The sequence below is a fragment of the Euprymna scolopes genome, chromosome 5 (assembly GCF_053919585.1).
Source record: "Euprymna scolopes isolate OS-2025 chromosome 5, ASM5391958v1, whole genome shotgun sequence".
Taxonomy (NCBI): Eukaryota; Metazoa; Mollusca; class Cephalopoda; order Sepiida; family Sepiolidae; genus Euprymna; species Euprymna scolopes.
The window spans coordinates 40,394,682-40,409,471 of NC_136486.1; the positions used below are offsets into that span (position 1 = coordinate 40,394,682).

At 35.3% G+C, this 14,790-nt stretch overlaps 1 protein-coding gene across 4 annotated transcripts in view; it reads left to right on the forward strand.

The window, feature by feature from the left end:
- LOC145276789 (plexin-D1-like) overlaps positions 1-14,790 on the forward strand; it is a 425,273-nt gene that overhangs the window by 378,263 nt on the left and 32,220 nt on the right. For all 4 annotated transcript variants that reach the window (XM_080128091.1, XM_080128089.1, XM_080128090.1 and 1 more), the window contains one exon: positions 5,363-5,434. In XM_080128091.1, the coding sequence (XP_079984217.1) occupies positions 5,363-5,434 (72 nt within the window). The remainder of the gene's footprint in view (positions 1-5,362; positions 5,435-14,790) is intronic.

Sequence of the window (14,790 nt, forward strand, 5' to 3'; positions counted from 1 at the left end):
ATATATATATATATTTTATTTCAAGTCGGTTTCTATTTAACCCATAGTTGGGACCCTAACAGGTACTACCACTCCGGGTCAGAATGGACCTGGGAGCAATGGCAATTAAAGGGTGGTTCCACACTCCCAAAAGCCTGCAAGCTGGAGCCTCACCATCGGATATAGTTTTAGGTCATATCCAGGACCGACTGAATCAGGGAAGTCATTGATAAATATCAAGAATAATAATGCTTCAAGAACGAAACAACGAAACAGATCTTTGAATTTACCGAAATTTGTTATTTTGGAAAAAACAATTGATAAAATAAATAAAAAATCCTTCAACTTTGGAGTATAGCTTAATTGCCGTTAATATATATATATATATATATTTTTTTTTTAAACTCTCTAGATCGTCCAGGCTTCCTTGCTTGCTTGAATCTTGTCTTAATAATTATAAAACACTGTAGACCATCCAGACGGCCTTGTTTTTGAAATCACTATTATATACTGGATAACAATATAATATATAATAATCGATAGAGAATTGGCACTATAATAATATATATGAAATCTGCATAATTTAAAATATTATATTTAAGCGTATTGTATGACCGAGCAAGATCGGGCGCTTCTGGTAGTGTGATTATATATATATATATATATATATATATAATTCCCGAAACAGTGTTTCATGCTAATCAACTGATGATCTCTTAAAAATAAGTTATTACAGGTACTATAGTGAATTCAAGAGAGCAAATTGATGCAGTGATTGCTGGTGATTGAATGACTTACTGACTAAATAGTTTTCTAACGAATGATAAAAAAAAAAAAAAAAATTTTTTGTATAGTTTTAAAGGTTAAAAACTTCCAAGACTATATATATATATATATATATATATATATATATATATATATATATGATGATTGCAACGTCTTGTCAGACGAGAGCCACTCCCTCAGTCACTAAAAGTTCATATGCCCGAATATGACTTTTTAGCCCTGCCAGCGACTTGCACACCCTCAAGCAGACATGACACTGAAAACGCTCACTGATTCGTATGAGACTAACAGCAGCGGAACCTGTATTATCCTGGGCTTTCCTGCGATTAACAAAACCTGCCTTAGACAACAGAGCCCGATCACGCACCTTACAGATCCAGAGATCTCCATGGTTGGGCGGCAAGGTTTAGCATTTCCTACATGCTCTCTTAAGCTTCGCTCGGTCTGTTTTGGCTGCTTCATAATGTTCTGCACCCCTGTATATCAGTGTCCTTCACTGCTTGCGATCATACGCTAGGGACTCCCAACTGTCAACAGGAATATGAAAGCTCACCAGACTCCTTGATGCTATCACGAAAACGTTTTTTGGGCTTGTGCTGGGGTCTTTTTTCAAGAAAGAGCTTACCATAGAACAATTGTTTTGGGAGACAATAGTCTTCAAACCGGATGAGATGACCCGCCCAACGCAACTGGTTCTTAATAACAATGGTAGCAATACTGGTTGTTTTGGCCTTTTTTAAGACATATGTATCAGGGACAAAGCTATACCACTTTAAACCAAGAATGTGTCTAAGGCAGTGCTGATGGAACCTCTCAATTCTATATGTGACCGGTACAAGGTCCAAGTTTCAGATGCGTAGAGTAGGGATGGTACTACACATGCTTGATATACTATTTTAGTTGTCAGGGTCAGATCACCGTCAGACCAGACTCTATCTTGCAACCTTCCAAAAGCATTAGATGCCTTGCTGATTCTCTGTCTTATTTCCGCATTAAGAGTGCCATCATTTGATAAGGCACTCCCAAGGTAGACAAAATTTTTTACGACTTCAAGGCGCTTTCCACAGACGAAGATATCAGATTCCACATACAGATCATTGGGAGCGGGAGTGTACATGACTTTAGTTTTCAGTCCGAAGCAGGTACAAGTATTTGTAAAGAGATCCATCACTAGTTGCATACCTACTGGGGAGTGTGTTACCAAGTCAGCATCATCAGCATACAACAGTTCCCTAACAAGTCCATCACTAACAAGTGTTTTGACTTGGAATCTGCTGAGGTTGAACACCTTTCCAGTCGTTCGGAATCTAATATAAACCCCCATATTACAATCGTGTAAACCATACCAGAGCACAGCAGTCAAATAGAGCGAAAACAATGTTGCTGCAGCTATATCTCCCTGCTTCACACCATTATCGATGGGGAATTCTTCCGAAAGCTGACCATTGAAGTTGACCCGACCTTTCATACTATGATTAAGTTGCTTGAACTTGTCTGTAAAAGCAGGTGTACAGCCAAATTTTTCCAGCACTTTCCAGAGAGCCTTACAGTTGACTGTGTCAAACGCCTTGGTTAAGTCCACAAACACCTGGCAAAGAGGCATACGCTGTTCAATACATTTTTCCAAGAGCTGTCTAGCAGAAAACACCATATCCACAGTTCCTCGCCCACCTCTAAAACCAGACTGGGATTCCAGAAGGATATTAGGACATACATACTTTTCCAATCGGTTTAGCAAGAGCCGTGCAAATACCTTTCCAACCGCACTCAGCAGCGAGATACCTCGATAATTTCCACAATTAGATCTTGTACCCTTTCCTTTGTACAACATAACCAAGATGGCATCTACCCAATCTTGGGCAACTGGGTCACCCTGCCATACTGACAGTATCAAAGAGTGGACCACACAATGTACATTGACACCACCATGTATCAGCAGCTCAACAGGGATGCCATCCAGCCCAGGGGCTTTGTTCGAGTTTATCTGTTTTCAACTGTTTCCACAAGAGTCGGTCCAACATCAAGTTCCGGACAAAAGGAACATTGAGGGATACTTTCTATTGCAGCAACATCAACATTGGATGGGTTATGAAAAAGATCATGAAAGTGTTCATGCCATCGATGCTTAATTTCATCTGAGGTTTTCAGCAAGGTTTTCCCGTCCTTCGCCAGGAGTGGTGTAGTTGAAGAGGATTTCGGACCATAAGCCTGATGAAGCAAATTGATAGAAAGCGTAAAGCTTATTTGAAACTTCTCAACTCTTCACCTCTGAATGAGTCAGCGCTCGCTGCCCACTTTTCTTCTGTTCGGAGTGAGGTTCAGTGTTGTGTGTGCCAAATAAAAAACAAATGGTGGTCTAACCTCCAGGGAGATACAGACTGCCTATGATCATAGAGATGTCAAGACATTCTACACTTTGCTTCCTATATATATATATATATATATATATACATACATACATACAAGATGGCCCAATAAAATGTATACACTCTTTAAATGACCATAAAACCAACATTTATTATAAGAAAGAAAAGTTTCATATATCAAAATACTGTGAACAAATATAGAAACCAGCTAATTATCGAAAGTGTTCAAATTATTAGCCATTGTGGTCCATGAACAGCTGACAACGCTCACTGATTGTCTCGAAAACGTTCCTAATCAGTTCAATTGGTATGTTGACAAATCTTCTTTCAATAGTTGCTTTCAACTCATTCATTGTAGCTCGCTTTGTAGTGTGAACTCCGAGTTTAACATGCCCGCTCCTCCATAAAAAGAGAAAATCCATGGCGGGGGGGTTAATACTTCCTCTTAATCCTAACTATCTGTTTTGCAGGTGACTATCAAGATATGCTCCTACGTCCTGATGATAGTGGAGAAGTGCTCCATTCTGCTAGAAGTGCCATTTTTATTCCTAAACATCTTTTGGGAATATGGCATAGCATATTCATGTGGCAAGTTGAGATAATTTAAAGAGTGTATACATTTTATTGGGACACCCTGTATATATATATATATATATATATATATATATATATATATATCTTATATTATATAAAGCTGAATGTTTGTGTGTGTGTCTGGTCACGAATAGGCTCCTATATGGTTGACTATTATAGAAAACTGATTACATATAATGATAGAAGATGTATCGAGACACAGGAATGGGATGTTTGATCTGGAAGAACGGTGTTTCATTAAAATTGTGGGGGTTGTGTTCGCGCATGGTCCACAAAGTATGGAAATAAAAAATTAAAAATTAAAATAAAACGTTTACAAGTGTTTTTGATATAGATGTACATAATACTTTGATAAGTATGTTTTAACTTAAATAGGGATGGTATAATAAAATTGTGGGGTCTGCGTTCGCACCTGGCCTCCATAGAATGGAAATAGGCACAAACTTTAAAGACTTTTCATATCTATCTGTGTGAGTATACTTTGATAATTATGTTTCAGTTTGAAGAAATATGGTATAATAAAATTATGGGGTGTTCGTTCGCACCTGACCTCCATAGAATGGAAATATGTCACAAAGTTTAACAAGGTTTTTTAATATAGATCTACAGAATATTGTGATAAGTGTTTCAGTGTGAACAGGTATGGTATAATAAATTATGGGGTTTATCTATTTTATTTTTACTTTCATCATATTTTGCTTTGGTTTTGATACCCCCAAATTCGAAGCTATCTCTTTACAACCCTTCCTTTTCATAACCTATCATACTTTCATAAATCAGAGTCCATTTTCTGTAGGCTGTTTTTGAACCCAGTCAACGACGGGTACTTTTGCTAGTATATATATATATATATATATATATATATATATATATATATATATATGAGGTACTTAAACTTTTATGCATTTTTATTCACATAGCATTTATATGCTACTTAACATATCGCAGAATGGATCTTAAACGTACTTAGTAACAGTTTATCTTATTTATTTATTTATTTTTATATATATTAGTATAAAAAGTAACCGATATTATTGTACATTATGTTATTGGGGAAGTGGTATTATCCACTGGAGATCCATGTAGTTAACAGCTGTCCTAATTTTAAATCTCCAAAACAGCTACATGGTAAGCAGCTGAGGATCCCCGTTTTCTATTTACTAAATTTTAGTTAAGGGTTTCTCTTTTCATCCTTATATAGTTACATTCTCTTTTATGATTTAAAAATTTTGAGAAATCGTCTTATACAAGTGCTAAGTCTTTTTCTATTTAACAATTTTAGTTAAGGCTTTTTATTTTCTCCTCTCTTTATATAAATGAATTCTCTTTTGTAATTATAAACTTTTTAAAAGTCGGATTATATAGGTGCTAAGTCTATGATAGTTTCTTTTTCTTTTTAAGTCTGCGATAGTTTCTTTTTTTTTTTTTTACTCCGGGAATTTAAACTGCATACTTCATTTCTATTTTTTAAATTCAAAGCTTCTTTAGACATATATATATAGTAATTGCCATGCTCTGTCGTAAACTTGTCGTGCCTTAATTTGTCATAGTCGTACATAAATATTTAAACCACAAGTGTTATTTATTTAGGAAATTACATGTTGACACTTTTTTCTCTATTTTCTTTTTAATTTCAGATTGTGTGAAGAACTCTTCGTCAGTTTAGTATCTCAGAATAAAGGGGCAAAAAGCAAAAAACTGTTTTTAAGGTAATATATATGTGCCAATTGACACAGTTTAATATTCAAATTTAAAATCGTTAAATACAATTTAGGCGCGCAGTGCAATTAATTGTTTCGGCGCGTTAAAAAAATGAAAAATGGCACCCACGCAAATTCCGGCGTGACCTTTATATACCAAAGGTGCGGACCTAGTTGAAAGCACCCCATGTGATGTCTTCCGTCCAATGGAATTCCTCCTAGGACATATTTTAAAACTGATTTTCTAGAGCTCGTTTGGAGCCGATCAAATCATATATAAACATGCACAAACACAAAATCTATCTCTTTAGTCTCTTAGCCTTTCTCATTAGGACTTGCCACGCGTGCAAACATCAATTATTTCATTTCCACTGCTCCGCGCATTAATACTTTCTTTTAACAGACGAACATTAATATTGTCTCTGTTACATATTTGAACATTCAAAGAACACAAAAAAAGAGACTCTCCATCTTTCATATGAACTCAAAAAAAAAAAAAAAAAAAAGAAAAGAACTCTGAAATATTGAGAACTATGTTTTGCTTGTTATTGTTTGTTATTTCTATTCCGGAAATAAACCTCCGTTTGTGTTGCACATAAGATTTCTTATTTTCATTTTTATTATTTGTGGAGGAAGTCAGTTCCCCCAAAAAAGGCCAGGCGACCCCCACATATACATCTTGTTTTTTTTATATGTCTCATTAACTGTAACTATCAAGCATTGCACGAGATACATTGAAGTTATTTTTAGTTTTTGTTTTGTACATTAAAAAAAATCGTACAAAAAAGAAATACTATTTTAGTTTAGTAGTTTAGAGAAACAACTCTTTTTGTATCCTTCTATTAAAAATATGAATTATTCCTTTACTGATTGTGATTTTTCGATAGTAATTATTAAAAATTTCCTAAAATAAAAGCTATACCATTTTACTTGAAAGGGAGACAACTGTTTTTTTTTATATTCTTCAATAAAAAATACAAGTTATCCCCCTTTGTTGGTTGTGGCTTTTTCGTCATTATTGAAAAATTACAAAAAAGAAATACCATTTTAGTTTTAAGGGAGACAACTCTTAATCTTCAATTAAAAATGTAAGTTGATTTTGATTTTTCAGTCATAATTGAAAAAATATCTTTAGGAATTTTTCAGACGAGAATTAATAATTTGCATTATCCAGACTGCTGTTCTCATGTTGAGTGACACTTTCATAATTTTTCGGCCGATATAATATCTGGTCTTTTTCAGTTGCATCTTTTTGAACTTGGAAATTGTCATGTTGAATTAGGTAATATATACTACTCCTACCATCATTTAATCCATTCAAAGTAGATTGTTCTCGCTCTGTCAGTCATAGAAGTAGAATTATTAAGTAATTTTTATTTTGAGTTAGTATCGCATGTAGTGAGAAGTAAACTTTTAACCCCCAGAAGACTGTCATTTTGAAATTTAGGTCTTATCCATAGCGTTACAGGTACATGTGGATACTTCTAGTACGACAGTATTCAGGAAGGACTCAACTTTCCAAAAACATCTCGAAGTGAAACCTCCATCATGACAAAGAACGATACATATGTGATTCCATGTAAGTGTGAGAACGTATACAAACGTGAAGACATGCGGGCCATTAACAATAAGGCTAATAGAACAGTGAAAAGTCATAATACATGGAGATATTCAAAAGTCGAACATGGCTGACCACATATCGAAGGAAAATCATCTTATTTTTGTGAAATGAAGTAAACATTATAGAGGAAGAGGAACAGCACATAGGAAGATATCTTAAAGGAACAGTTTATACGTTGGATAACAATGGTCTCCTAAATATTTCTAGTTAGAATTAAGTACAATATGGAAACCGGTAATCATAAATAGTAAATTAGAACACCATTTAAATATATAATTAAACAAGTAAGAGGTGAATATAGTTTGCTTGAAGCATTGTCTAGTGTGTATAAAAAGGAAATTTATAGAAGGCAATACAATGCAGAGTTGTAATGGATAAACATAAACTGAAGCAAATTAAAATATATAACGGTGGATTCACCGTTATCAATACAATATATATGTATTTTTTCTGTTATATTTTATACTTGAATTGTGTTGTTATTTATGTTAGCATGGTCAGATGGAATTTCCATGCTGTAAAATATTTCAGGAAAATTTCCTTCGTCAGATATGTATCCAACTTTAATTCAAGCATTAGTTTAGAATTAATAAAAAAAAAAAATAATCTATAATATAAATCTCACCTATCTGTTTAAATGTGTGTATGTTTGTATGTCTTGCAAAAACTTTCGACAGAGGTGACAGATCCTGACAAGATTGAAGCTCAACGTCTCAAATGACAAATATCGAAAAATGGGCCAAAAACATTAATTCCTTCACCCTAAACTTGAGCATTTTGTATAAGGAGGGGTCGATTTTTTTTGCCAATATTTTAGCAAGTCATCGTCACTGTTGAAGTGACTTCAGTTAATTTCAACGCTTTTTACTTCCGGTCGTGTCATGGAGACATTGGCTAGAACATCAGATTTTCTTTCACTGTCTTTTCTGCTTTTGTGTAATGGGTTCGAGCCTGCCTGCCTACAACCACTTTTTTTAACACCTCTCTCCACCCTGGCTGCCTACTGTTGTTTTGATTCCCTCCTCACGCTACTACATTTTTTTTTAACACATTCATGGGTTTGAGCCTGGCTGCCTACTACCACCATTTTTTCTTTTTTGTCTTTGATCAACACACACCTCCAAACACACGAGCAATGACGGACACCCAGGCTAATAATAATAAAATAATAATAATAATGATAATAATAATAATGATAATAATAATGATAATGATAATGACAATGATAATAATAATGATGATAATAATAATGATAATGATAATGATAATAATGATAATGATGATAATAATGATGATAATAATAATGATAATAATGATAATAATAATGATAATAATAATGATAATAATAATGATGATAATAATGATGATAATAATGATAATAATAATAATGATAATAATGATAAAAATAATAATGATCATGATAATAATAATGATGATAATAATAATGATGATAATAATAACACTAAAAGAAATAAAAAACGTTTTAGCACCAGGGGGAAGCTCCTCAATCTCTTCAAACTAACTGGAGTAAAATGTAAAACAAGATGAGATTTAAAATTTCCAAAATTTCACACAAGAATTGTTCACAAGAGTTTGTGTTTCAACAGATAAAGGCATTGAGTAACAGTCAGTCCTAAGCTACAGTTTTCTAAAGGTTGAAAAATGTCTCCATATTACCAGTTCTCTAAGCAGAACTAAATAATATGAAAAAATAAACTATAGCAAAGTATGGCATTATAGCGCCAATAACATGGCATAACAATAGCAAAAAAAAAAAAAAAAAAAAAGAATCAAAGTTTTGGATGTCATGTATGTCCAACTTTTAAAATAAAACAAGAGAATTTTATCTGTTACATGTGTCTCTAAATATTATGTTTCTGAATTTTAGAGACAAGGATTGATTACTTGCAATATTTGGATTCTTTGGTTTGCTGTTCTCATTTTGAGTTTTATTTTTACAACGTTTCGGTCAATGTAACCCCGACCATCTTCAGGTGTATCCTTTCAAACTCTGGAAATCTTTTTGTTTGTACTCAGAAATATGCACAGAATTTCGAACAGAACCCTTTATTCAATACCTGAGGGGAGCATGCTCTTGTTCCGTCAGTCATGACTGAGTAGAAGTCCTAAATAATTTGTATTTGTATTTTGAGTGTTGCACACACTGAAAATTGAACCTTCAATCTCCAGAACAAAGTAATTTACAGCTGAATTTTACCAAGTACTTTATCCACTATGCCATCGAAACGCTGTGAAAATTACACTCAAGATGAGAACAGTAGTCCGAAGAATCCAAATAATACGAATGTCTCTAAATGTTTTCTGATTTTAAATGTTTACATTTTTACCACCCAATCAAACGAGGTTAACATCTGGCCTTTTGGATTGGAGGAAGTGACATAGCAAATAATATCAGAGTTTCAGAATGTACAATTCTGTCCCATCCATGGTTTGAGAGAAATGGATTTTCGCTAGGATCAAAGTGTAGTATCTCTTCTGACACTACTTCTGCACCTGTTCTCACCTTCAGTTATAGAAGGAGAAATTCTTCTAGATTTTTTCTTTTTTTTACTGTTGTTCCAATTCAGATTGCCTCTATTAGGTGAACTAGATTTAAACAATCGACCCTGTCTTTAACTCTGCCCTCGTGGGGAGGCATGTAAATAGAAACATTAAGTGTTTGAGGGAAGTGGGTTGATCAGTCATTCACTGTCCATCCTAGTCTTTACTAGACACATTCATTAATCCACTTATTAGTACTTTTCATTAGTCCATCGCGTTCATTAAATTATCAAAACACTTTACTCAAGGAGCTGAACGAGACAAAAGATCTTGACCTTTTGATTGACTCATCCTTCAAACCATCTAAAAATTCATTCTGCTAACAAAGTAGGAGTATTTTCTTTCTCATACGATGTCCTTTGATTTAAAAAAAAAAAATGGATTCTTGTCAACATTCGAACATTCTCAATTCCGACGTGTTCAGTCCGATTCTCCAGAACTCAATTCCTGCGATCTTAACTACTTGACTTATATTACCTCATTCCAATGTGTAACCTCATTGATATGCACATTACATCAAACTACCCCCCCCCCCCGATCCTTAAAGATCACCTCATAAACTTAAAATCCTGCTAGTCTCTCTACCTAGCCCACTCAGATATCCTTGCTAGTCTCTCTACTTGGCTAGACACAACTAACCCCCAATGCTCGGCTAGACACAGCTAGTCCACAATACATGGTTAGACACAGCTAGCCCATACTACATGACTCAACACAGCTAGCTGTCACTAAATGGCTAAGCACACAGCTAACTTTCACTAAACGACTAAGCACACAGCTCGCCCTCACTAAACGGCTACACACACAGCTAGTCTTCACTAAACGGCTACACACACAGCTGGCCCTCACTAAACTGCTAAGCACACAGCTAGCCCTCACTAAACTGCTCAGCTATCCCTCACTAAACGGCTAAGCACACAGCTATCCCTCACTAAACGGCTAAGTACACAGCTATCCCTCACTAAACGGCTAAGCACACAGCTATCCCTCACTAAACGGCTAAGCACACAGCTATCCCTCACTAAACGGCTAAGCACACAGCTAGTCTTCACTAAACGGCTAAGCACACAGCTAGTCTTCACTAAACGGCTAAGCACACAGCTAGTCTTCACTAAACGGCTAAACACACAGCTAGCCCTCACTAAACCGCTAAGCATACAGCCAGCCATCACTAAATGGCTAAGCACACAGCTAGCCCTCACAAAACGGCTAAGCACAGAGCTAGCACACAACTAGCCGTCAGTAAACGGCTAAGCACAGCTAGCCGTCACTAAACTGTTAAGCACACAGCTAGCCGTCACTAAATGGCTACACACAGCTAGCCCTCACTAAATGGTTAAACACACATCTAGCCGTCACTAAATGGCTAAACACAACTATTCACTAAACAGCTAAACACAACTATTCACTAAACGGCTAAACACACAGCTAGCCCTCACTAAATTAAGCACAGCTAGCCCTCACTAAGCTAAGCTAGCCCTCACTTAACGGCTAAACTCACAGCTAGCCCTCACTAGGCTAAGCACACAGCTAGCCCTCACTAAACGACTAAACACAGCTAGCCCTCACTAAACGACTAAACACAGCTAGCCCTCACTAAATGACTAAACACAGCTAGCCCTCACTAAATCGCTACACACACAGCTATTCACTAAATGGCTACACACTCAGCTATTCACTAAACGGCTAAACACAGCTAGTCTTAACTAAATGGCTAAGTACACAGCTAGCCCTCACTAAACGGCTAAACACAGTCTTCACTACACGGCTAAATAGAGCTTGTCTTCACTAAATGGCTAAGCACGCAGCTAGCCCTCACTAAACGGCTAAGCATACAGCTAGCCCTCACTAAAAAGTAATGACTCCTTCTTTATACAACACAACCGAATCGTATGTCCAGTTCTTCCTTTAAAAACGACAACTTTTTACATACAAGTTGACCGAGTCACATTGTAAGTTTATTTTGGTCTACAATTTCCTTAATGGGCATTATGATATACTTTGAGATTTATTCATTACTGCATCAGAAAGAGATCTATGCAGACACTACAAGAAACTATTTCACCAGCAATTTTGATTGAGCCAAAAAAAGGTCTGCTTTCTCAATCAAGATTCTTGATCTTGGAATTGGCACCATCAATGCAAAAAATTCAAGGTGAACTTGGACAGGTGTTGGGCTACTGTATCTGTGGTGTATCTGCAAACAAAATGAAGGGCTTACCTGTGTTTCTCCATGTGAAAGAAGAAAGACAAAATGCCCAACTCATTTATGCACTTGGAGTGCATGATGAGAAAGGCAATGCATTATGGGAAAGACAGTTTTATTTTGAAGTAGGACATAAAAGGAGGTGAACAGGTCATTAAGGCAGAGAGGAAAAAAGGACAGAGGCGTGCATTTGCATTGGGTGAGCACTTTTAACCAGCCTACTCTTCAATAGAGCATGGTATCCTTTTTCTGTGCAAGTTTCTACTATCATTACCCTAAATGGTATTTGAAGCAGGATGTCTTTATTTTTTGCCAAATAAATTGAATTAAATAAAAGTAAACACCACATTCATTCTATGGTAAAACTATCAACAATTATAAATGTTTTTTTGTGTACAACTGTGGTGATATGGAATGGGCTAAAATCTCTCGAAGGCAAATTATTTATACCTTCCTAATATTTTATAAGGAGGAAAAGCACCTGCAGTATAACAGAAAACAAGCAGATTGATCTCTAAGTAAAATAGTGCATAATAAAATCGGTTAAAAAGAGATTATCAATGGGATTGGACAGTCATGGTGTCCTCCTGAGATAAACTAATCTAGGATTCCATGGATAAAAATGTAGGGTATAGGAATCTTGGAGGAGATCTAATAACAAAAAATAGTGAGGACATTTTGACGATATTGAAATATCTTACCTAGATACTGCTATTTCGAATTCCCAACATAGCATATAATACTAATGAGGATGTCCTCACCCCAAAGTGTTAGGAAGTGATTAAAAAAAAGAGGAAAAATTATCATACAAAGAGGAAATAGGTGATTAGCAAAACAAAAGTATAGGAAGTGAGGTTAATTGAAAAGCAGTGGGGGAGGTGGTTCACCAAGGCACACAAAAGTGATTCGAAATAGGATTGTTAATCACTGTACATAGAGATTTAGATTTTGTTTATGGGCATTTTTAGGGGTGAGTTTTATTGACAGCAGTTGTTGATAACAGTTGGCGACAGTTTAATATTAGGTCAATGGATCATAGTTTTGCAACTCAGAGCTTGGAAAACTTGAAGCCAAAGTCGAGTGTGAATAGATCAGGCTGAAAATATAATCACTGGGACGTGAACAGACAGCTAGCAATGGACAACGTTTGAGGTTCCTATTTCTACGCTACCTGACTGTACCATACACACACACACACACACACACACACACACACACACACACACACACACACACACACACACACACAGACAAGCAGATACACACAACACCCATAGACACTCACACAGACACACACATAGATCCACAAACACGGCCACACACACACACGGACACACACAACACACAGACACATCCAGAGCTCAACTGAGTTCTAATAATAACTGGTCTTGTGTTCTTTTATCATAGCATGACCACAAATGTGATCATCAGGTCATACATGCCACCATTAAAAGACTGTTTCTCCTACATCAAACGGTCATAATTTTAGAAAAAATATGTTGCATAAAATCATTTTCAGGGAAAATTTTATCATTAAAATTTATTGGAATAATTTTTTAAATGAAAATCAAATATCAAATAAAAATGTCATTTTTACTTGATTACTGAAAGCCATCAAATAATTTGAATCAAAAATCGTTTAAAAAATTATTTTTAGCGTGGAATCATTTTCATTGGTTTGAAACTTAATAACATTTAAAACGTTGATTCACTGATGGCTGCCCACGGCCACAAATTCAGAATAAGATAATTCAATATCAAGTTACGAACAGTACATAGGCCCGAGCAAAGCCGGTCTGAACTGCTAATATATCTATAAAAGTGAAATTGTCTGTGTGTCTACATTTCCCTACCAAATTACTCTGTTAATTTTCAGTCTACAGATTCAAGATTTGATATAAGGGGTATTGAGATTTGGGAAAATCTTTTTAATCGGTTTTCGGACAGAAATTTGGTTGTCAAGGAGTCAAAGTTCAACGATTTGACCTTTGAAAACTCTACAAAACTCCTCCGCCAATTTTGGGTCTAAACACTTCAAATTTTAGATGTAGGTTACTTGGACATGGATCAAACTTTTTAACGATTTGAACTCAAAACAATAAATATTCAAAGGATCAAAATTAAAAAAAATTTAACCTCTCAACCAATTTTTGGTCTAAACATTTGAAATTTTACATAAAGTGTAATCAGATAAAGGGCAATCTTTTTAATCGGTTTTTGGCCGAAAATTTGGCTACCAAGGGGTCAAAGTATAAAAGATTTAACCTTTGGTGTCTAGCAAACTATTCAGCAAATTTTGGTACATAAAGGGTATTCAGACATGCAGCAAGCTTTTTTAATCAGTTTTTGGTTGAAAATTTGGCTGCCAATAGATGAAAGTTGTAAGAGTTGACCTTTGCAGACTCTATCAAACTCCTCTACCAATTTTTGGTCTAAGCACTTGAAATTTTAGATGTAGGTTACCTGGACATGAGTCAAACTTTTTAATATATATATATATATATATATATATGCACATAAAGTTATGAATAGTACATAGGGCCCGAGCAAAGCTGGACTGAACTGCTAGTTTAAAATAATTTGTGTCGGTAATAGTAATGACTAGACATTTTCATCTGTTAAAAACGGACAAAAGTTATAGCCCGTTGACTTAGAATGAGTGCTTTATATGCCAAATTGATGGGTGAATATGATTAAATTTGTGCTCATTTTTACATTAAATACTAATCCTCATTAATCCCTATCTGTGCATCGAACAGATACCATAACACTTAGTTCGCTGCACCTTATTATGACAAAGGTCCATACAAATTTTCAGCCAGATCGGCTAAGTAGTTTCCAAAAAAAGTTGAACACAAATACTAATCCCTATTTTAATCTCTATTAATCCATGACTGCGCATCAAACGGATACCATAATACTTAGTTCGCTGCATGTTATCATGACAAAGGTTTATACAGAATTTCAGCCAGATCG